The sequence below is a fragment of the Lonchura striata genome, chromosome 5 (assembly GCF_046129695.1).
Source record: "Lonchura striata isolate bLonStr1 chromosome 5, bLonStr1.mat, whole genome shotgun sequence".
NCBI classification, from domain to species: Eukaryota; Metazoa; Chordata; class Aves; order Passeriformes; family Estrildidae; genus Lonchura; species Lonchura striata.
In genome coordinates, this window is record NC_134607.1 from 60,956,000 (window position 1) to 60,979,413 (window position 23,414).

At 38.3% G+C, this 23,414-nt stretch overlaps 1 protein-coding gene across 3 annotated transcripts; it reads left to right on the plus strand.

The window, feature by feature from the left end:
* Window positions 1–275: 275 nt before the first annotated feature.
* Window positions 276–21,123, plus strand: NAPEPLD (N-acyl phosphatidylethanolamine phospholipase D). 3 transcript variants are annotated; one of them, XM_021546144.3, is made up of 5 exons: window positions 276–533; window positions 11,302–11,617; window positions 17,166–17,812; window positions 18,702–18,816; window positions 20,019–21,123. In XM_021546144.3, exons 1-5 carry the CDS (start codon window positions 313–315, stop codon window positions 20,145–20,147), a joined length of 1,428 nt encoding a protein of 475 aa, XP_021401819.2. In that variant the 5' UTR covers window positions 276–312; the 3' UTR covers window positions 20,148–21,123. The 3 variants fall into 3 exon arrangements, with proteins under 3 accessions (XP_021401819.2, XP_077639770.1, XP_021401820.2); XM_077783644.1 differs by having other exon boundaries at window positions 18,702–20,129; XM_021546145.3 differs by having other exon boundaries at window positions 491–776; window positions 18,702–20,129.
* Window positions 21,124–23,414: the final 2,291 nt, after the last annotated feature.

Below are 23,414 nucleotides of genomic sequence, written 5' to 3' on the forward strand. Positions count from 1 at the left end.
CGGGCCGTGCGCTGCCCTCTGCCCGCCGCTCGGCGGTGCGGGGCCGGGCCGTGCGCTGCCCTCTGCCCGCCGCTCCGCGGGGCCGGGCCGTGCGCTGCCCTCTGCCCGCCGCTCGGCGGTGCGGGGCCGGGCCGTGCGCTGCCCTCTGCCCGCCGCTCGGCGGTGCGGGGCCGGGCCGTGCGCTGCCCTCTGCCCGCCGCTCGGCGGTGCGGGGCCGGGCCGTGCGCTGCCCTCTGCCCGCCGCTCCGCGGTGCGGGGCCGGGCCGTGTGCTGCCCTCTGCCCGCCGCGGTGCTGCGGAGCCCCGGCTCGCCATGGCGGGGCGCCGGGCGCTGTGGAGCGGCTCCGTGCAGCTCGTCGCGCTGCCCTCGGCCGCGGGCTGGTCAGGTGGAACGCCGCAGCCGCTCAACAGCTCCTACTGGAGACCTTCAGAGCCGCCGCCGTGGAAGGGGTGGAGCGGCACCATGGAGGAGGAGGAGGAGGAGGAGGAGAAGGGGGACGAGACTCTTCAGGGGAGGCAGCAGCAGCCCGGGAGGTGAGCGGCGCTCCAGCGGCCGCAGCGCTCTGGGGCCGGGGGTCTCTGCCCCCGCGCCTTCCTGTGAGCAGGGGCAAAGCGGACCGAGCCGAGCGGCGGCTCCTGTCCCGTGCCCGTCCGGAGGGGAGGCACTGCCCGGGCTGCCGCCATCAGAGCCCGGCTGGCGGCCGGAGGAGCGGGGCACCTGCTCCGAGCGCGGCAGCGGGGCTCTCCAGACGCACACACGGTACCGGGGCTCCGCCGGTGAGTGTGGCGGGAGCGGGCGGAGGCAGTGGGAGCGGGCTGGAGCGGGCGCGGGCACCCGCTCGGAAAAGTTCGCGGGTGGGCGGACGAGGTGTGTGGGTCGGCGAGCCCGGCTCCCGGCCGGGCAGGAGCGGCACAGCCCGGTGAGTGCCCCTGCCCCGCTCCCTGCCTGCCGCCCCGGCTGGCCGCAGACCCGACGGGCGCCGGCTCCAAACCCGGCTGCTCCCGCGGGGATCCTTTCGCACCGGTGAGAGAAACCCTGCGAGAAAAAACGTCCTGCGTTCGCTGCCAGCGCAGAGCTTTCGGTTCTGTCAACTGACAGTAACACATGCTGCAGCAGCGCTCGGAAAGAAACAAGTTATATAATCGCAAAAAAAAAAAAAAAATAAATCCGCTTCATAGTGTGGCGGCTTGGAGAATGTTTTCTATTGAAGAGGAGACACGAACAGATGTTTCTGTTCGCATTGTATAGTGTGAAGTGGAGGATATTAAGGAGGTCATTTAATGTAATTAGTGCAGTCAAATAATCTCAATGATCGTCAATTATCTCTAGCTAGCAAGGATTTGGGGAAAGTGTTGACTGCATGCAGTAAAATTAATGAACTTACGCAGAAATTTTTTTCTGGCGACAATTATGATTTCTTTCATTTGCTAAATGGCGATTATGAAGAAAGTTTTAGTTTTAAAGGCAAGTACTATTTGTATTTAAGTATTTTTTCTTTAATTCTCAAACTGCACCGACTAAAGTGGCATCAAAATTAAAGACAGTGACAGGGAAACCACTTCAGTTTTCTGGCAAAAAACATTGAAAAGGGTTTTTGTTTTTAGTTTTTTTTTTAATATAATTTATAGTAGTAGCTATATCAGTTAAGACAGTAGGAAGCTTATCTTATTTTGTAGATAACATTTTGAGGAAGACAAGAATATGATTATTTTTTCTTATTAATTCAAGAATTATTACGGCAGTGCCTTTCAAAATACCCCAAGTTATCTCAAGCTGCAATACCTATTATAAAAAATAATGGGACCTTTTAATATCTGGAGGTTGGAATGCCCTATTTGATTCCATTATGGATGATGGAGAGTTGTTTTTCGGAGAGAAGTAAGGGATGACAGTGAAACAGTTCAAATAGAAATAACAGTTATTCAGCTTCTGCTTGGCCTCAAATCAAGAGATGTCAAACCTTTTTAAGAGGAAGCAATCCACTATTATAATTTTATTCACTTGCAGTAAGTAGATTTGAGGAACAACCAGAAGAAATATGCTATTTTCCTCAGCCTTTATAAGATCAAGATTGAACTAAAACTGTTAATTTTTCATTCAGAAATAGGTTTTAAGTTCTTTTCAGCAAAAAGAAAGTCAATTATTTTGTCTGTGATGAGAAAAACAGAAATACTGCTGTATTAGTTAAGGTCTTTATATGTAACACCTGTAGTGAAATTAATTTTTCTTTTTGTCACATCTATGAATCCTTTCCTGATCTCCCTTTAATGTCTTCCAGTGTATTACTTGAACTTTATAGGTTGCTTTTTCTAATACATTCAGAGCCAGGACCATGGAAAAATCACTTGATCGCCTTATGCTTGAAGATTTGAGCAAAAAGGATTTTTCTGTAAAATAAATGTTGCACTTAGTTTAAAAAAATCTTATAAAATCTAGGAAAGAAGTTGTGTGTTATATACTCTTGGCATGTAACATCCTGGTGTTTAGAAGCTGTACAAGAAAGGCATCATTTTGGGTTTGAATAGCATACAACAAGCAGCTAAACCTGGTAAAGCTGTTTAGGAAGGAGAATGGGGCATTGCCAACTGACACTGTAAAAACACTGCTGCCATCGTGGTCCTAACGTGAAAAACAACGTTTGATAAGATGTGCGACTGAAAAATTGTGTGTTAAAGAATTTCTGTTAGGAGTTACTTCCTCTGTAAGACCTGTTAACTGTGGTTGGAGCTGGAAGTCCTACTGCCTGGTAAGTAAGGCTTATGATATGACAACAGGTTTTATTGCTTAAAATATTTGGAAGTATTTTTGTTGTGCTTTGAACAGGTTTTTGTGGGAAGGTTTTAGTGATATTCAACTGTTTCTGATAAGAATGTGGCAATAGCAAGGTGTTTATGTGTGTCTATTGAGATTTGTTTACTTGAAACACTTTGTCTCCTTAAAACACCTATGTATTTAGGATGGTGCCTTGAAAATTAGTAGATGGCTCATGTTTGTGTTGGAAGTATGCCTTGACTCTTCCATAAGAAGTAAAACCCAAACCACACAACTTCTAGTATCAACACTTCTGTTGTTGACTAACAACCAAAGCACTTTGCATTTCATTTAGAGTACAGGAACACATTGTAATCTAAAGTTGTGGGGATGGAGTCAAAGGCCCTTTATATATATAGGGAAAAAGGGTGTGATGAAAAACATTTATGTATCACGATGTTTCCAGTTTCCTTCAGTATGGATGTTTTGCTGTGTGTCTGTGCTGTTCCTTGGACTTTCTTCTTAAAATGGGTCTGTTTCAGTTAAAGAACTATAAGGGTGCTGTACTGGATGTGTTTTCTGGCTTTCTGGTATGAAATTTGGATGTTCAAAACTTTCATTATTTGGAAAAGCTGGTGACCTTTTGGCTTAACTTGTTTTAAAGTTGGCCTTTGAACAGGTGCATTAAAAAAAAATCACTTCCTAGTCTTAGCCACACTGAAAATTATTTGATTGTATTTCAATAAATTTAAATTAAAATGTTATAAATAGTTCTGTAAAATCCACATGTGTATGGGGTGCATTTAAATGCATAGAAGGAGAGAGAGAGAATGTTGTTAGGACAAGCAAAAGTTTATTTTTTATTGAAAATCAAGTAGAATTTAGGGATGTATTTTCATGTTGCAGGGAAATTACACTGGACCCAATGTGCCTGTACCTTGAACTGAAAAGAGGGAATCAAAATAGACAAGCTTTTAAATATGAATATAAATAAAATTCTGTGACTGTCTATTAACTTTAAAATGGAGTTCTTGGGTGTTGCTGCACTTCCTGGACAACAGAGGTTTTATAGGCTTTTAAAGGATTATTTTTGGTGTGAGTCTAGAGGAAGTTTGCATAGGTGTTCCTTTCTGGCATGGGGTGACAAGGAAAAAGAAAATTAAAAGGCTTAGCAAATGAGGTGGAGATAGCAATTGCACACATAAAAGTGCTGGAGTCAATAGTAAATGAACTTTAGATCCTACTTTCCCTTGTGGATCCTATGCATCAAAGCTTTAACATGATTTTTGTTCATTTTTATGGAAACAGTTCTTACATTGCCTCTCTAACCACATGCTACAAAAGAAATCGGTTTTCTCCCACAGCACATTGGAGCCTTAATTTCATTATGTTCAATAGCATTTGGGTTTAATCATATCTAATTGACATTAGGATGTTAGGTGGAAAACCTTTACCCTTAGGATGGAGTGTGAGCTTGTAATATTTTAACTCTTTTTTTAGTTAAGAAAAATGTATGCTAAGAGCTTCAATGGCATAATAACTTAAAATGCAAACTCCAACATGTAGAGGCTGTTAACACACAGGAATGGCTAAAATACATTTTTAAATGCTCGACTTCAAAGTTTGACAATTTCTTCTGACAGTAAACCCCATCCTGGCAAGGTATGCCTCTGTCATTAATGGGAGTCACATCAGTAACCAACTGAAACTAATGAACTGCTTGTTTTCATAAATAGTTACACCAGTGCAGCTGGTGCCAGAACATTAAAGCTGGGCTCTGGATCCTATAGCTGGGTTGGTACAAGTTTCATGTTTGCTCTTTTGGAAAAATTTCTTTATTGAAATTCTGTATATCTATGAAGAGCCATCCATGGAGATTGTACTTGCTGTTGGAATCCATTACTTATCTGTACAGCTGTGCACATATGCTATTTGCACTTATTTTTCTGTTGAGTTACAAATTGTCTGCATTTGATTTATGACTTGGGTATTGTCTAGTGTACCATTACACAGCTGTAATGCACAAACCTTGCTTGTGTGTGTCAGCCTCAGTCCTGCAGAGCAGGTAAGAAAACTTTGATTCCAGCTCTTGTTCTTTCAACATTCTTTCCTATAAATTAACTAGTCTTATGAAACTAGTTGTTAAGGGAGAGCAAAGGAAAGCAATTTCCTTTCTGGTGTAGGGAGATTTGACTCCAGTTTCCCTTTGGTGACTGCTTCAGCAACAGCACAGAATTACACTGCTCTTGTGCTTAATCATAATGATAGTCTAGGCTGCTCTTTCAGATATGATGGCCACAAGCCAACTTTTGGGTTCTTTTATTCAAGATTGCAGTAAAAGGTGAGGGTAGAGAGGAAAATGATTTCTTTTAAAGGCCTATATTGCTAAAGAAATTTGCTCCTGAGTGTGCCATCTCTGTTCTCTGTGTGTCCGCTATGGTCAGCTACTGTCATGTAAGGGATCACAACCTAAACAAAATATGCATGTAACAAAAATCTTCTGTCATATTATCTACAGATCATAGACATGTTGGGGACTACAGAATGCTCATATTTGACAGGGACATTCAGCTGGGGCACCTGAAAACAAAGGGAAAATAGTTATGTATTGTCCCAGATCCAGGATCTTTATTCAGTTGATACAATGCCTGCAGCTGGTCAGATTTAACCCAGACTTTAGAAATAATTGGCTCCAGGGACTACTGATGGACCTGACTCTAAAGCCTATTTGCATTTGTATCCAGAGGCATGTCAAGGTGTAGCTGATAGGCATGAATAACTTTCTGTTGGTTTAGTTCCCCTAGTGAATACCAGCAAAATTGAGGTAGAATGTGTAGTAATGGGAGTGGGCTGCCTTGTGGGCGGTAGGTAGCTATTGAATGTGCTTGGTTATAATATGAAACTATTACTATTACTATCTAAGGAGGTAAATGGAGAGTTGCAGCATCATCAGTACTAAGTGTAAGTGAAACCTTGGAAGGGAATAGATTGAAAGTGAAAGGGTAGGAGGAATTGTTGAATCTAACTTGATGGTATGTGTAATTGAGCTACACAGTGAATTCTAAATGGAGGGTATTTAATTCATTATTTTTTTTCTAGGCCAGTGCTGGCATAAGTAGTTTTTGTTTACAATATATTCCTGTTCTCATCCTTCCCTGTCCTAACCAGTTTGTTGGTATAAACACTTGCGTGGTTGCTCAGTGATGCAGGTGAAAATTGCTTGTCTAGGGATGGTAAAGGTAAGAAGTGACTATCAGCTAGATTAGTTTCTTAAACAAGGTCACCATGTAGACAAAGGTATTTGTTTTGGCAAACCTGGGTTAGCAGTAAGGGCAGAAATGGATTGGCTCATGGTCGTGGCTGCTTAAGTAATACAGCTGCTAAAGAATAAGCCTAACAACAGATGACCATGGGGTAGATGCCTCACCTTTCTTTAATTTGTAACTAATCTTATTTTTCTCCAGGATATCTAAATAAAACTTTGCTTTGTTTTACTGTTGATCCTCAAAGCTAAATAAGAATTATAAAGGATTTATTCTAATTCCATGAGGCTGTTTATGGAGAGAGCTGTTCCTTTTTCTGTAATCAACTCTTTTATTCATCTTTCTTGAATAGTACACAAAGACAGTGTAGAATCAAGATACTTAGAGATCTGTTGAATGAAAAATTTGGCAACACTTTTTGTTACTAAAGATTTTTAATATGTTTCAAATAATCAGCTAATGCAAACTTGAGAGATCTTTGTATGAAATTCTAATAACAAGAGCATCTGGAATAATTGCTGATGCAACTGCTGTGCAGTGATAAAAAATAGGTATAATGAAAGAAAACTTCAAGATGTGTAGCAGTATGCAGTTCACAGAAAGCTCAGGTTCTTGTTCTGATAAGTCTACAGTGGTAAGATGGAACAACTTGAAATACTGCACAATAAAAGTTTAAATGCATTCAGAATTTTCCAGTCTCAAACTGTTCATTAATTAAAGCGGCCGATTTCAGACCTGAAGGGAAAATAAAAGCAGAGCCAAAACTTAGCTGGCAGTCATTTGATAGTAAAGCTTGTGGGAGCCAATTACTTACATGGTCCCTAGTGTTTGCAAATACCTTTCCTTCTAACTGAAACAATTTTTTGTTTTATTTCAAGCCAAAATGCATGGGTTTTTGCAGTCATTAAAAATATGTGTAATGAAAGGGAACTTTGGAGTTGTGTAGCTGTATATGGAGAAAGCTCAGAGTCTTGTGTTGGTAAGGCTGTAGTGGTGTGAGTTTGCTGGGAATTATGTGCTGTCTCTTCTAGGTGATCATTAGTGCAGCCTAGTTCTGGTTGTAGTTTACACAGAGAGACAGTGATTAAAAATGAACCAAACCTTTTACTTCAAAAACGCAGAGAAACTAAAGGTATTTGGGAAGCTATGGAATGTTTGCCAGGCAATTGTAAAGTTTTTGGGAAGTTGTGTTCTGGTAAACCATAGCTTCATAGCAATGCTTAAACTTTCAGGCCTATGCATTTGTTGCATAAGGACCACATTTCTTTGTAGAAAAGAAGAGAAAGTCTGTTTTGGCCAACGATTCTTTGTAGCATGTTGTGCATGGCTCTGTGATTAGTAGGGGGAACTACATCCAGTGCATTTATGGAGAAGCAGATCTTGGCAGAGGCTGGGTGGAAAAGGTGAAGATAATAGAATTTATGCCAATGTTCAAGTAATTTGGAGCTCTGCTGTATTTAAAAGACCATTTAAAAAGAAAAATTACAATGGCAGAGTGCTTCTTGTAATGTTGTTGTATCCTTTTGAAATAGAGCATTAAAATATTTAGCTAAAGTTTTGTTATTTTCCTAAGTAAACACAAGGCTCAAAGTCAAAATATTTGTATTTTAGTTATATAAGCAATGAAAAATAAGCCATTTACCCAAAACCTGTTGTCCTAAGGGCTATATCCTGTTTACAGGTGTCAGTTTAGTGGGATGTCATACACAGACCTTCCATGCCGTGTCTTATCAGATCTGCAACTTCGCTTTTCCTTTGTGGATTATGGGGGGGTTCCTTAGTATTTGATGTTGGAAAACCTGATCTGTGAGCTCTGTATTTTGATTCATGTTAAACTTTGTCTTATTCATCAGCCAGTGGTGTTCTTCCCCTCTGTCTAGAACACCTTCTGGCCTTGTGAATTTGGATGACTAATGATCTTCTTTAGGAGTTTGTACATCTTGGTTCATTTCCTCTTCTGAATTCAGTTGAAAGAGTGAAGCATCTCTGAGGACAGAGAGGGAGGGTGGTTGTCTTGTATCTCTCCTGAGCCCCTCTTAGAAACAGTGTCAATGCACTTGCCCTCTGTTGGGGTGAGTTGCCTCATCCTGAAGGATGGGTTCCATTTGCCAGGAAAGCTGTTTAATGATTTTAAGTAGAATAGTAGTTTTTCTTTATATTTAAAAGTATAAAAAGATTTTATGTAGAACATTACATAACAATAAAGATTGACCAGGGATGTGATCCCTTCCCTCTGTCCCTCCTAAGTGAACAGAACTCTGTTCCAGTTTGATTTTTGCATGTCTATAGCTCATAAATTTTGCTGCCATTCAGGTGCTTAAAGTAGTTTTTCAAGTTCCAAACTATTATTTTTGGGTAGGAAGAATTTAGGAAAGCTGGCAGAAAAACCAACCAATTTCTGGTTGGGTATTTTCTAGTTTTTAAAGTATACCTGCTAATCTCCTTATCTGTAGAGGCTTTCTGTTGCAAAAGCATAAGAATCTCCTTGGTCTAATAATTGGTTGAGTTTTATTTTAAGCTAATGATTTCTGGCTTTCAAGAAATTATCACCTTGCTCTTCTGTATAAGAAAACTATGTCATGAATATTGTAGTATATATTTAATAAATTTAAATGGAAGAGAAACTATCTGGCAAGACTGATACTTCAAAGGAACTTACAGTTCATCAGGAATACTTTAACTGATTGTAAATGTGTCCCTTTCTTATGCATGTAAAAGATTTAAAGTATTCTGTGAGCACTGAGGTCTTTTAATCCCTTCGGTTGCTTATGGAATACTAATGAAAGTAATGTATGTGCATCATGTGGAAAATATGTTGGCAGACAGATAGATACCTGCAGTGCCTTAAATGCTTTGGCATTGTCTTTGTTTAATCAGCATAGTTGATCCCTGCTTCCCTTAGGGGTTTATACTTTCAGAAAAAGATCAAAGGTTTATATGAAGGTTTAAGCAAAAGTAAAATTCACCCATTTTAGAGATGAATGAATAGATAAACAGAAGCTTAAAAATAAAACTTTAGGCACCCCAGTCTCTAATATAAAATGTCTTATAGGAGCAATAATTATGGTAGTTATATATGTTTTAAAAATCAGACATCTGAGATGTTAAGAGAATCATTTCCTGGAATTAAGTACCTATCTGATTAAACTTTTGTGATTTGTTTTCATTATGCTTTCTAAAAGAGTAGCTGTTTTATGCTGTGTCTGTGTGCTTTGCTAAATTAATAAACTGACTTGGCATTGAAAATGCTCTTTGAGGAATGCAAAAGACAACCCAAACCCAACTCTTAAGTTTAAGTAAAAGTTAAAGTATTCAGTACCATTTTTTTGGGTATTCTGTCTGCCTTTTTGTGTCACTAGTTCCTTGTGTTATCATTTACCTCTGTGTAAAATACTAAAGAGCAAGTTGAGTGTTTCATTGAAGGCTGATTCTGGGAACTGTTTAGTGGAATAGAGGAAAAAAGCCTAGAAATAGCAACAGTTAAATTTAAATTATGATGCAGATAAGGTATCCTAATGCTAAATAGGAAGTACGTAAGTGGAGTAGTTTCAGTAGAACTGCAGGGAAACAGGAATACAAAGCAATTACAAAAAATAAGATTGTGACTGGGGTAAAAAAATCAGCCATGTTTTCTGAAGGCAGTTCATGCCTTTTTTATTTGAAATGAATTTTGATGTGTTAGTATTTTATCTCTACTGTATAGCACAATAATGGTTATTTTGTTAAGAAAATTTCACAATATTTATCAATTGTCATATTCTTTGCAGCTGATACCATACTTAGTGTTTCATCATCAGCTGCTGCTGAAATAGCAGAAATGGACTGTATTTGAAGTTGGAGCATCACCAGCAAATGCATTTGGGTTCAGTTTGCTGATACATGTGTGTAATATCTTAGTTGAAATGTTGCAGTGAACAACATATTTAATCTTCCCTCTAATTGAGCTTATGGGGGTAGAATGAGTTACGTGATTTGTAAGAAAACTTTGAGCTTCCATTCTGTTCTCTGACAATGTTTGCATGGACTGCCTTGCCTACATCAGCCCAGTGCTTCTGAGTGTACAGCTGGAGTCTGAGTATTTGAGTTAGTGAAACAGTAGATAGGACAAAACTATGTCCATCTCTTAGATATGGTGGAGAATTTCCCACAGGATGGACTTCACAATTTGTTATTAAAAATTAATACGGTACTTAAGCTGTAAATAGTGCTGTCTAGTTGTATTCTAGTTTTAATTAGATAGAATTTGTAAATGCCAGAAAGTTGTGCACTCATTAAAACAGTAACCTTTTTTTTTTTTTTTTAAATCTAACAGGACAGTGTGTTTACTGTCAACATTTCAGTTGAACGTAAATATGGAAATTGAAGCATTTAGATTCAATTCAATTGCTTTAGCGACTTCCAGAATAAAATAGTGATATTTGGGTTTTTTTACCTTGGGTTTTGATTATATTTGTAAAGTCTGCAACACTTAAGTGCAGTTTGGGATAGGAGACTCTGACTAATGAGTTCATATTTTTCTAAGAACTGTACCAGAATCATGGCTTTGTAGAAATAAGCTTTTCTCGGTTATTTTCTCACTTTTGTGTTTCACAATGGAATTGAGTGAATGTTGCAGCCGTGATTTAAAAATATTTAATTTCCTGTGACCTTTCACCAGTTAGTTCAGTTAAATGTATATCAAAATTATATTTGACACAATTATTTACCTTTATTATAATAAACTTCTTGTTTGTTTTAGACAAAATACAGAATGGTACCAAATATCTTTTGTGTTCTGAGTTTCCTGCATGTGTGTTGGTATAAGTGTTAATAATGTTACACAAGACTGCTGTTTTTGCTACAAAACCAAGTCACTATATAGGCAAATCCCGAGGTACAGTATAGTTCCAGTATGTGTTGCACAGACTTGCAGGATCGTATTACATCAGGCACTAAATGTCATGAGTTTCAGGAGGAATGGCTATTCTTCCAAAATGTAAATTAAGGAACCCTTCCCCCTCACTTTTGCAGTTGGTAGATAATAGTGTTAGTATCTGAAGCTGTGCATTCCAGGGAGTAAAATTCGGCCTGAACTACAAAGAGCCCTCATGTCTGCTTGTCACAGCATGTTTTTGAAGTCTTTTGTGCAATAGCAACTGTTTTAAAAGCATATTTTGTTGATTAAAAAAATACAGTAGATCATAAAACAGGAAAGGCGGGCTTGTTCCTGATGTGTGTGAGAACATTCAGTCTTATGAATGTTGATGCTAGACCAAGAAAATATTGATTAATTTAAAATTTGATTTAGCTCTCCTGAAAAAGGTATGGATAAGAACACAGACCAAGAACAGCCTTCAAGTGCCTGTAACCAGTACCCTAAAGAAGCAGTGAAGAAACGTCAGAATTCGGGTCGAGGTTCCGGGGGCAATTCCGATTCTTCCAGGACCTTCAGAAAAAGCTTCAGGCTGGACTACAGATTAGAAGAGGATGTAACTAAATCAAAGAGAGGCAAAGATGGGAGATTTGTCAACCCGTGGCCAACATGGAAATCACCAACCTTACCCAACATTTTGAAATGGTCCTTCATGGAAAAAAATAACAGCAATGTGCCACGCTCCAAGCAGGTGAATACTTCCATGTTTTACTTTTGTGATTAAGACTGCTTTTGCCTCTGTTCTCATCAATAAAATAGGACAGTTTCTAACTAATACTCATTAGGCATCTTCTGGAGACTTTTCTAAGCCTTACTTTTCTGATTTTATTGGCATTTTATTATTTTCAAAAGGTGGGTTAATACTTTCTACCTCTTTAATTTTTATCTACTTGTTAGTTCCCCACACTTTAATTTATACAGCTCAGTTATAAAAACAAAAAAATTGTCCCCCTTAGTTATAAACCAGTAACAGCCATTCATTTTTAATAGGTATTGCCTTATGAAGCATACTATTAACTTAATTTGTGTTGCATGAAATAGCTTCTTTCATGACATATCCATTTTTTTTAATTTTGCCTTTTTTTCCAGATGGCAATTTAATGCATACGTTGCATCTCTTGCATGAAAATGTAATAGTTTGTCACTTACTTATTAAAATACTTACAAATCCTTTTGTTATGTTTCAGTACACAGAAAAAAATGCATATGTTAAAACTAACCTGAGCAAGTATTTGTACTGAAACACTTAAAGTGCAGTGCCAGTTTACTGGGTAACACTGTTACTTGTTCTTGGTGAAATGCTTTAGTCAGGTATTGTATGTAAGGAAGGAGACAGGAGAAGCTTCTTTCCCATGAAGAGTAATGGGTACTGGAAAGCCATGGGTTATCTTTATGGTCACAGGAGGTATGAAGATGACTAAGTTTTGACAGAATCACTTCTCAGTGTGTTTCTGATGCATTGACTATACTTCAGAAAAGCTGTGCTGAAGGGTGCACAACCAAGGACAGTATTTGTTAACAAGCAGATGTTAATAATGCTTGTAAGCATGCAGGAAGGTATACGCAATCTATAAATCTCACAGCCAGTATTTAGTAAAGAGCTTTCCATTTTGTTTTACCTGAACTACCTGTGAAGGAAGGAATTCTATCAGTTCTGTGGACAAGGAAGTCACATTAGGCATTAACACATGATGGTCAGAGGTTTGGGGATGTTTAAGGAACAAATAACCTTGGCTGTAATATAATAATAATAATAAAAAATAATTTGACTTAGGCAAACAACAAACCTGTGTCAGTCTTGGGATCCCTTTCAGCAATTTACTTTTTAGAATTTGGTTTCTTCCTTGTGGTATCAACAACATGTATCAGTGTGTACAGCTTTCTAGACAGTGTGCTGGCTACATCTCCATGAAATGCACACCTGCACATTTTCAGTTGCCTTTGGCCGCTGCCCTCCTTGGTCTGTGTAGAACAGGCCTCATGTCTTCCCAGTGCCAGTCAGAAACCTGGGTAGTGACTGAAGTCCCCCAAAGGCAATGCTGAGGTGTACTGTGGAGTGCAGAGCATACAGCACTCTGATGCAGTGCAGAGCTGCAGCATTCCCCTTTAATTTACAGTTTGTCCCTACAGTAAAGGATGATCACAAAGAAATCTACAAGGCATCAGTTGAAAAGCCAAAAAGCCATCTCTCTGACACAGTTTGGATTAATCATGGGCTGACTTTATTTTTTGCATAGGAAATCTTTTACTTAGGCGTCTACAATTATTCACAAGTTTGGTGAAGTAAATCAGAAACAGAAAAACTTAGGGCTCAATGAAATGCACTTCTGGAGCCCTCAGCCATTTTGATGCTTATTTCAACCAGTTTTCTTCCACCCCTGTATCAGCCTGCGAAGTGCATCCGAGCTTGTTTAAAATTCAAACTAAGGGCTCCATACTTTATTTTTCGCTGCTAGATGTCGCGTCCTTTGAGCAGACTCCTGCTTCAGTTGCCACATTGAGTGAGCCTAGTGATGCCCTGCTATGCTGGGCAGGTTCAGTTTATCTATACCAAGTGCTTTACATATGTAAAAATTAGTATATTATCCAGGATATATACTTGTGCTTCACTGTGGAAAAGCTATATGTATTATAATCATGCCTTCAGAATGATCCTGCATCCAGAATGCATGGACTTCTTGTATTTTCATTACAGGCTTTATTAATAACTTTGTTCAGAGCTGTTAGAGGATCTTTAATTATTAGTTGTTGGATCAGCAGTTTAGATTGTTCTCATTTCTGTAAATCCTGTGGTATTCCAGTATACACTAAGCACCAAAAATCCCAAGCTAATCAGCTAGTCTTACCAAAGCCTGTCATGTGTTTTTTCTTGCTTTGCATTAGAAGGGAAAGGAGAACAGGGAGGGGGAAGGGACACAGCAGGAGGAATTTTTTGTATTACATGAGTAATGAAGATAAGACAGCATTGAGCACATTTTACTTCTGTTGGTAGCTGATTTGACATAATTACTGTATTTCAAAAATCTGTTATAATTCTTCTAGTTTTAATATGTTTCTGGTTAGTCTGACAGAACAAAATGTATTAAAGCAGGATAAAAGTTCAATAAGATACATATTTTATTCATTATATTTCTTTATCCTGTTGTATGAGTTTTAAGTATTTAATGTGAAGTAGACTGCTAATAGAACTTGTGTTTTAGTTTGAAGTCTCTTGAGTATTTATTATTTCTATTAAAAAGGGATTTTGGTGTGCTTTTGTAAAATACTAAAAAAAAAAAAAAAAAACAAACCAAAAAAACCAAACCAAAACCAAACAACCCCAAGCATAAATCACATGCACATGCAGAAGTAATGTTTTGATGTAATTTACCATGATAGCTCAGCAACATGCCTGATTTCTAATCACATCCTCTGAGGAATCATTTCAGAGGCCTGTGTATCACAAACCTGGAGATCCACAAGTTACACTGCCTTTGTGCTCTTGGTTTGTCTTGAACTTTTGTTCACAGGATTTCATTTAAATAGATCAGGATAGCAGTTGTTTGGACTGTGCTCTTCTCTGTCAATCTTCCTCTCTGTGTGACTCTTACAAATGCCTTTTATACTGATCAGTTCTACCTTTAAATCAACTGTTCTAAATACTTGATAGCATCAGTCCCAGCGACATCATTGTAAAGCCTTTATTAGTAGTGCAGATGTGTTGTGGCTTTAGGCAACCAAGTCCCTGTCTGCTGCTTACTTTTATCCCCCCCCCCCCCACACACACACTGTTTGTACCCCAGTGGAATTGAAAGGGGAAAAATCAGATAACTTGTGATTTGAGATAAAGACAGTTCAATAGGTAAAGCAAAAAATGTGTGCACAAGCCAACTATGAAATTTATTGTCTTTGCATGGTGTTCAGCCATCCCCAGGAAAGCAGGGCTGCACCCCATGCAGCAGTTACTTGGGAAGGTAAAAACCATTCACTCTGAATGTCCCCCACCTCCTCCTTCTTACCCCAGATATTACTGCTGGGTGCAATATCATATGATATGGGATATCTCTTTGATGGATTTGGGTCATCTGTCCCAACTGTGTCCCTCCCAGCTTTTTGTGTGCCCCAGCCAGCTGGCTGAGATGCTGTGTAAGCACTGCTCAGCAATAGCTAAAACATCAGTCTGCCTCAGCAAAAATAAGTGAATTAATTTAATTCTGAGAAATTTGGAGTCTATCTCTAAAACCAGCTACTTAAAAAGAACATTTTCCATAAAAAATGTACTAACTGACCTAAATTGCATTATGAACTTATTCATTAAGTTCCATATCTGAGTTTTATTTCTTTGATATAATGTGATTTGTTGACTTAACCATATGTAATTTGTTAGTTTGTCCTAATTTCCATTTTTGAGTATGATGTTAGTTTTGTGTATCTTTCTTTTATTTAAAATTGAAATATCACAGTATAACACTTCTGTGGTTCAGATTTCTGTGGCCAATGTTGTTCCCATGTACTTAGAATGAAATAGAGATAAGAAAATGATGGCTTCTTTCTTGGTGAAGCAGCCATTTATCTCAGTCTAAGATTCCTGTTTTTCTTGTATGAATTAGGGGATTGAATTGTATTAACCTTACATTCAGCTTTATAGGAGGTTATCTATTTCTCATTCCTGTAGACAGTAATGAAACTTGTTCAGTAAACATGTCTTGTCCATTAGCTCTCAGAAAAAGCAATTTCATTAATATTTTATTATTTACAGCAGAATTGCAGGGGAATGGAGATGTGCATGCTTTGTTTTTCCCAACATATGCCTTCCAAATCAATAAAATATTGTGGAGAAAGTAATTTCCCTGAAGCTGTCAGGACTGGTTTAGCAAGGCAACTCTTGGAGTCCTAAACTGTCACAACATCAGCTGGACTTTTAAAGGAGCACAAGGTCAGCTCTGTATAAACTCACTGAAAGTGCAAATCTGTGCTAGGCTGAGAGAATGAGAGCTGCAACCATGGCAGGCAGAACTTGACTTGGAACCAGAAGTGCTGGGACATTTGTGATTATGAGGGAGAGGAGTGTCAGGAGTCTAAAAGCTGCCCTAGCACATGAAAATTCTTTAAAAGCAAAGTGAAGAGTTCCAACCATAGGTGTTTGGGACGAGAGCCTTAGCCACATTGTGGCTGAGCTAGAGATGGTCAGGATCCTAATATGACTCTTTGGTTGTTGTTGGGGTTTTTTTTTTTGTTTGTTTGTTTTTTAATAGGAAAGCTCTTATTTATTGCATATAAAACTTTTGCATTAGCACTTCAACCAAATGGCAGTGATGAGCATAACTCTAGTTCAAGATGAGAGAATGAGTGGTGGTTGGGCAGTGAGTTTCAGTAGTAATGTACAGCCATGGCCACCTTTGTGCCAGCTTGAGGATGCACACAGAGTCAAATTGGAGCCAATAAAAATGAGAACTGTGTATTTTTATTTCTGGATTAGTGCTCAGCCAGATCAGTTTTCTGACCTGTCATACTCAAGTAGGGACTGCAAAACTTGTCAAGCTGGAGTAAGAGAGGAGGTGGGGGAACCTTTTCATAACCAAGCATATCTAAGTACTTTAAGGTTTATCATAAAAATTACTTTGGTTTTTATGAATGTCATTAAATTCTTGGCAGGATTGGAAGGCAGAATTCTAATAGGTAACATTAGCCAAGTGAAGTTAACCTTTGTGTGCTACTTCTAGATGTAATGAGGATGGATAGAGAGAGGGCCTGATAAAAGCTAGCAGAGCTTTTGTGGAGCGTGACTGGGGAACGTGGCGTTTTCTTTCATCTGTGACTTACTTGTGCTAGGATTTATTAGGTTGCATCATTTAGATGCATAATCTAAACTTGAGTATTTGTTAAATAACAATCTGTGTGTATGTATACATATTCTTTTTCAGGTGGAGGAATCCCTTCCTGGGATGCTGTTACTGCCTTGCAGTGCTTTCATTGCAATGCCTCCAGACTCTTATCAGGTCTGCTGGCCTGAAGGGATACTCTCTTCTCTTTCTCGACAGAGAAGTGTAAATGTTGCAAAAACCTAAAATTAAATTAGGAGGAAGTAGCTGGGAAAATGGACATGAAAAAGGCATCTGGTGGGTGCTGCAGTTCTCTGCATAAAAGCATAAACAAAGTCCAAGTCTTGACTGTATGGATCTGTGCCTTGTATGCAGTTTTTGTTCCACGGCCAAGTACATTCTGAAATCTCTCATGCATATTGTGTTCTTTTTTGCCAGGAACTCGATAAAGAACTCCCAGTGTTACAACCTTACTTTGTTCAAACACCAGAAGATGCTGGGAAGACAGGAGCTGGTATGCGAGTCACATGGCTGGGACATGCCACAGTTATGGTGGAAATGGATGAACTCATATTTCTTACTGACCCCATTTTCAGCCAGAGAGCTTCCCCTGTTCAGCTCTTGGGTCCCAAGCGCTTCCGAGGGCCTCCGTGCACGGTGGCGCAGCTGCCCAAGATAGACGCGGTGCTGATCAGCCACACGCACTACGATCACCTGGACTACAACAGCGTGGCCAGCCTGAACCAGCGCTTCGGGAGCGAGCTGCGCTGGTTTGTGCCCCTGGGGCTTCTGCAGTGGATGCAGAGATGTGGTTGTGAGAATGTGATCGAACTGGATTGGTGGGAGGAGAACTGTGTCCCTGGTCATGACTCGGTAACTTTTGTCTTCACCCCTTCCCAGCATTGGTGCAAAAGGACTGTGACAGATGATAACAAGGTTCTCTGGGGCAGCTGGTCTGTCTTGGGACCTTGGAATAGGTTTTTCTTTGCAGGAGATACTGGATATTGTTTTGCTTTTGAACAAATAGGTAAAAGGTTTGGACCTTTTGATCTTGCAGCCATCCCCATTGGAGCTTATGAACCAAGGTAGGAAAATCGGAGTTTGAGCAATATACATAAATGAAATTATGTACTGATGACAAAAAATACACCCAGAAGTCAAAGCTGTAGGTGTACTTTATTAAAAAGTATGTGTATGTTTGATGTTTGAGAGTTTTTTCTTCAGACTTAAGACTGCTGATTCATCCTTGCTGTCTTTCTTCCTTTAAAAATGTTGAGTAAAAATCTGAAATTATTACTCTGTGCCTTTTTTTCTGAAACAGTGCAATTTAATCCAGCCCATTCCAGTGTGTGTCATTTGCTCTTTTTCTCTTCCTTCAGTGTTTACTTTGGTTTTATAACTTACTTGTAGACAAAGATGACTTACTTATAGAGTATGAAAAATCTGTTTGCTCAGAAGAGATAACTTTTCTTCTGTTGGAGAAAACATTTAGATAATAGTACTCATACACGCTTATAAAGAAAACATGTATGGTATGAGAAAAAAAGATGGGAATCTAAATAGCATGGTAAAAATTCAGTATCTTTCAAAAATTGTAAAGTTCTTTCTTCCGTTTTGCCTGTTCCCTTGGGCTATCTCAGAAGCACACACAAATTTTTTCAGGGACTGCTTTAAAGTTTCAGCCCTAATGCCTCAAGGCACCAGTAATATGTCCTTAACCTATTGAAACTAGAGATAAGAAAAAATCCTTCAAAAAGAGAGTACAATAAATGAACTGCTGTTTGATGGGCATGTTTGTGTATATTAGTTTCTTGATCTTGAGTCTTGAGTGTTCTGTATGTTGTCCAGGTGTACATGCTTATGATTTATTTGATTAGGTGAGCACATATTTCTTTTTGTACTTTGTAATGGCAGGAAAGGAGAAATCTTGCACTGGATTAGGTGACACAAAAAAGTGCCTCTTTGTTTTGGTAGGTGGTTTATGAAATACCAGCATGTGGATCCTGAAGAAGCAGTAAGAATCCATATTGATGTTCAAGCAAAGAAGTCTGTAGCAATTCACTGGGGAACCTTTGCTTTAGCAAATGAGGTAAATTGTAAAATTAAACATGAGTTCAGATTTCCAAGGACTAGACAGTCATTAGTGAAGCTTTGCTTGTGCAGTTTAACTTACATATCTGTAAATGTAAACTTAAAAGGTGAACTTTGTATTAGTGAAATCTTGTTACTCTATATACTGTTGTTCAAAACAATACTTAGCTTTTCATAACCAATTACACAAAATATTTCCATAATTAAGAAAGTACAGAGTTATTGAAGCAAATGTGGAGGATTTCTGATATCCAAATGCTGCGGAACATAACAGATGAGGACACATGCAGTATTATGCAGTGTTATTCATTATGTATGCAGTAATAAAAACACTCTGAGTGGTGCATCACTTGGAGATAGTAAGAACTGCATGCCTGTAGGTCAATACAGTATTTATTCTGTCCACTAAATATATAAACAGTATTTTTAATAGTTGATTCAAAGTTGAAACCAGAAAGGATATGAAAAAAATCAGTTATTCTGAGTTTTTGATGTTTTTTTCAATGTTTTATTTCCTTCTGCACCCCTCCCCCAAGTCCACAGATATAATAAGAAGGTTACCCAGATACATTCACAGCAACTGAAAGTGCAATGAATAGGAACATTTGCTTTGATGTTGTCTGGTAGCTGTTTTTCAACTTTGTTTGTGTATTAGTTGCACCACTTTCTCATAATTCATTCCTGATAGTGTATAAATGTTCTGTCCTGTCTATGCATGGAGGGAACATGGGATGTGATGCATGGATAGAACATTTCCTGCCCGCAGTGTTTCCAATAAATGGTGCTACTAGTACCCGCAGTACAAATGTTACTGTGTATTTAGATGGTTACTCCTTGACGATGCCTGTCGGAAATGTAGCAAATCCACCGGGGTAAGTTGAGGGGGAGCGCTCAGACGGGAGCGCTGACAGCGCGGGGTTACGGAGCGAGGGAAAGCGCCGGCTGCTGGCGGCCAGCGCTTCCTCCCAGGGATCCATCGCTGCCTTAAGGCCACCGAGCTGGGGCTGCCAAGTTGAGCCTTGCTAGTTACTCTGCAGCTGCAAATCATTGTTCTTATCGTTCAAATACTTCAAATTAATCCAAACATTTTAATTTGACAAATATCCTCCTCCTCCCTCCGTTTTTTAGAGGTATTTTTTTTTCCCTTCAAAAAATGTTGCAGTGGTATCTTTTCCCTCATATTATTCTCATTTTTTTCAGTATTACTTGGATCCTCCAGTTAAATTGAATGAAGCTCTTGAAAGATATGGCTTGAAAAAAGATGACTTCTTTCTCTTACGCCATGGAGAATCACGGAATTTGAATACAAATGACCGGTTTGAAAACTGAAACAGTGTCAGTTCCTTTTAAGCCCTGTTTGATTTGATCTAGCAATTAATGTGACAATACTAACATAACGTACACAATAGATTTTTGAGATTGAATTGGATTTCTAAATGCCAAGTTTGTCAGTTTCAGAACTAAAGCTTGCATACCAATTTCATGACAAATTTTAACTAGTTACATTGTTTATAATTAGATTATCTAAAAGTGGTTTATATATTAAGTGTTGTCTGGGAAGAAATGGCTCTGATGTACACCACTGATTAAAAAAATTATTTTTAAACTCTTCATCTTACCTGCAGCAGCAATAATAACTTCAGCACAGAACATATTCTTAGAATTAATGGCTGACTTGAATTATTCATTGTTAAACTGTCATCTCCCACTTGTTAGTCTTCAGGTTATGCCCTGTACCTTGATGTACAAGCTTCTTACAGCTTCACTGTATGTTTTGTGGGGTGAAGTCTTCCAATACAGCTATGTTGTTAAAGCACAAGCATGGTAAAATTGTTTCACTCTTCATTTTCATGTATTAATGAACCACAAAAGCTGAATTTTACATCAAAGAAATGTGCCTTTTAAAGAAAGAGATAATTTAATATTGCATCATGGATGTGTAAAACTAACTGCTGGCCAGAATATCTGCACACTTTAATTGTTTTGTCTATGTTTTTAAGTTAGTCTGAATGTATCAATTGCAGCACATAAAGTGGAAGAACCTCTTAATGTCACTTGTCATTGCATTAACTCAGCTTTTTTCTAAGAACCTTCTTTTTTTTCCCCTCAGTAGAAAGTCTTAAGTAAGGGCTGTGGTATTTTTTCTAATAGCTTCCCTATAATTTTAAAGTCGAATCAAGATTACAACATTGTTCAGTGTTATAAAACTTGGCCAAATGTGTCTGTGTCAAGTTGTCTTGCTAATTTACAGAATTAAAGCCTATTGTTGCCAGCCAATAAAAAGGGTTGTTATTCTCCTTCGTAATTTCATTGGCAAATCATGTTTTGTTTTTTATTTCTTTTGGTCTATAAGAGATGTGGGTTGGTTTGGGTTTTTTTTTTTTTTTCGTTCTTGCTGTATATTTTATTTTCGTATCCCACAAAGATAAATATATATAAAAAAGACATATTATTTAAAGGCATGAACTTCTGGCAACTAATTAAAACCAGTTAATGAGATTTCATGGTAGGAACAACTGAGATAATCTTTTAACTATAGACAGTTATCAAAACTGGATTAAAACTACCTTGTTATTCAGTGTTGGGGGTGTTTCAGATGAATTCTCTTGTATTTACACAACAGCTTCAATCACTACTTGGGGTGATACAATGTATATTACCTGTTTGTAATTTTGTGGAGGACACAACGCTGCGGGAAGTTTTGAGTACTTTGAAGGACAAGTTTAAGATTAAGGTTGGTTTTGTTATGGGTTGTTTTCCTGTTTTTATAATCATCAATTATTTACTTTGGAAAGAGTGAAACTAAAATACAGAATGCCTAGCTAAGCAGCCAAAGAGCATAGATAGATATACTGAATTACATGGATCAGAAACTAAATGTCAGTAACGACACGTATTGTTTTGGATCTGCTAATTCTCAACATTTGTTCCTAGAATGGTGGCAGTTACATTTTGCTTAGTGATGATAAGATTCCACCAAGGGTGTGAGGTGGGTGATAAAAATGAGACATCTTTGCAAAAAGGCACACTGGAAAGTCTTGTATGATTTCAAACATCTCAACAGCATTGTTCTATGAAGAAAACATTTTAAAATAGCTCTTTATAGAACAGAAAAAGAAAACTGAGACAACACTGTAGTAAGTTTTCATGTATTTTTAGAAAAGGTTACTTGTTTCTGTCAGCTGTCGAAACAATGGATAAGAGATCAACTATCAAAAAGATGGTACTTGAAAAAATTATTTTTAGGTTGGAGAACACAGAAAGGGACATCTAGACATCTCTGTTGTTGAGCTTAAGAAACCATGTGTCAGCTATAGCTAGAACAGACTGGTCTTAATGTCTTGTCAGGAGAGCAGTGGGTAAATTCTTAGTGTCTGGCCGAGTCTTTGTTTTTCTTAGTCAAATTCAGTAGCAGAAAACATTAAATCTACAAAAAGTTGCAAAACGTTAAGTGATTGCAATGTAACTTGCTTATTACAAACTGTACAGTGTTTTAGGAGCAGTGGGAAGGAGAAAAGGAAGTTCACTTTCAATGCAGCAATTGTCAAGTTTCTGACTGGGAATCATGCCAACTTCTATTTCTTCCTTAATTGTATTCCTGGTGAGTTAAAACTACCTACGTGGATAAATTAGATACGTGTAGCTTTACCCCTGTATTGATCAGGGCATGGGTGTGTCACAGTTTCAAGGTCATATTTTTCTTGCAGTTTTAGCTATTTGCAAAGTGACCTTCTGAAAACAAGTCGCTATTGCATTACAGAAAGAGAAGATAGTAATGTTTTCTTAAGAGCAGAGTTTAGGTGCTACAGTTCTCTTAAAAATGGAACAAAGTGGAAAACTTTCCTAGCCTTTACATCTGACACCTTTCTTAGTTTCTCTGTAGTGGAAGTTTTTTTGTAATTAGGTTTTAGAAGTATTTTCCAGTGTATTTTCTTTTCATCAGTGAAACTCTGTTCAGGTTCTTTTACAATGATGTTTGTATGGATTCTGCTTCATTTTGAATTAATGCTGGGTTGCTGACTAAAACTTTACGGGGGCTAATTCTGCAGAAGCACTCATTCCAGTGATGCTCCAGTTGCAGAAAAAAAAGGAGTAAAGATATCCATGGAAAGGAAGCCCAAGGGCTGCTACAGAATTGGAAGCTTTTGTAAAAATGTGTATGATACTGCTCCTGTAGACTTTTTTTTTTAATAGGAATGAGAATTTTGAATTGTAGTTGCAAATAATCCTTGACTCCTAATAAAATACTTTTTAAAAATATGTCTACTTTCCCTAAAGTGACAATTTTAACGCAATATAAAATCCTTTCAATTTTTGTTCAAGTGTAGAAACCTTTCACAGTTGTGGTTAATTGCACTGCGGTTTGGCTAAATGGAGTGGATATACTAAGCATACAAAAATGGAGTTTAAGAATAAATTCCATACAGGTACAATGAAAAAACCTAGGTTTGGTGACTTTAGTATGCAGCTTTCATTGAAGATGCTAATTCTGTAGGAAGCCAATGATAGTCTGGTATTGTTTTTATTTGATATTATTTTGTAAGATTCAGATGTACCATTTTCATAGGTAGACTAATAAAATATAAATGCCTAATC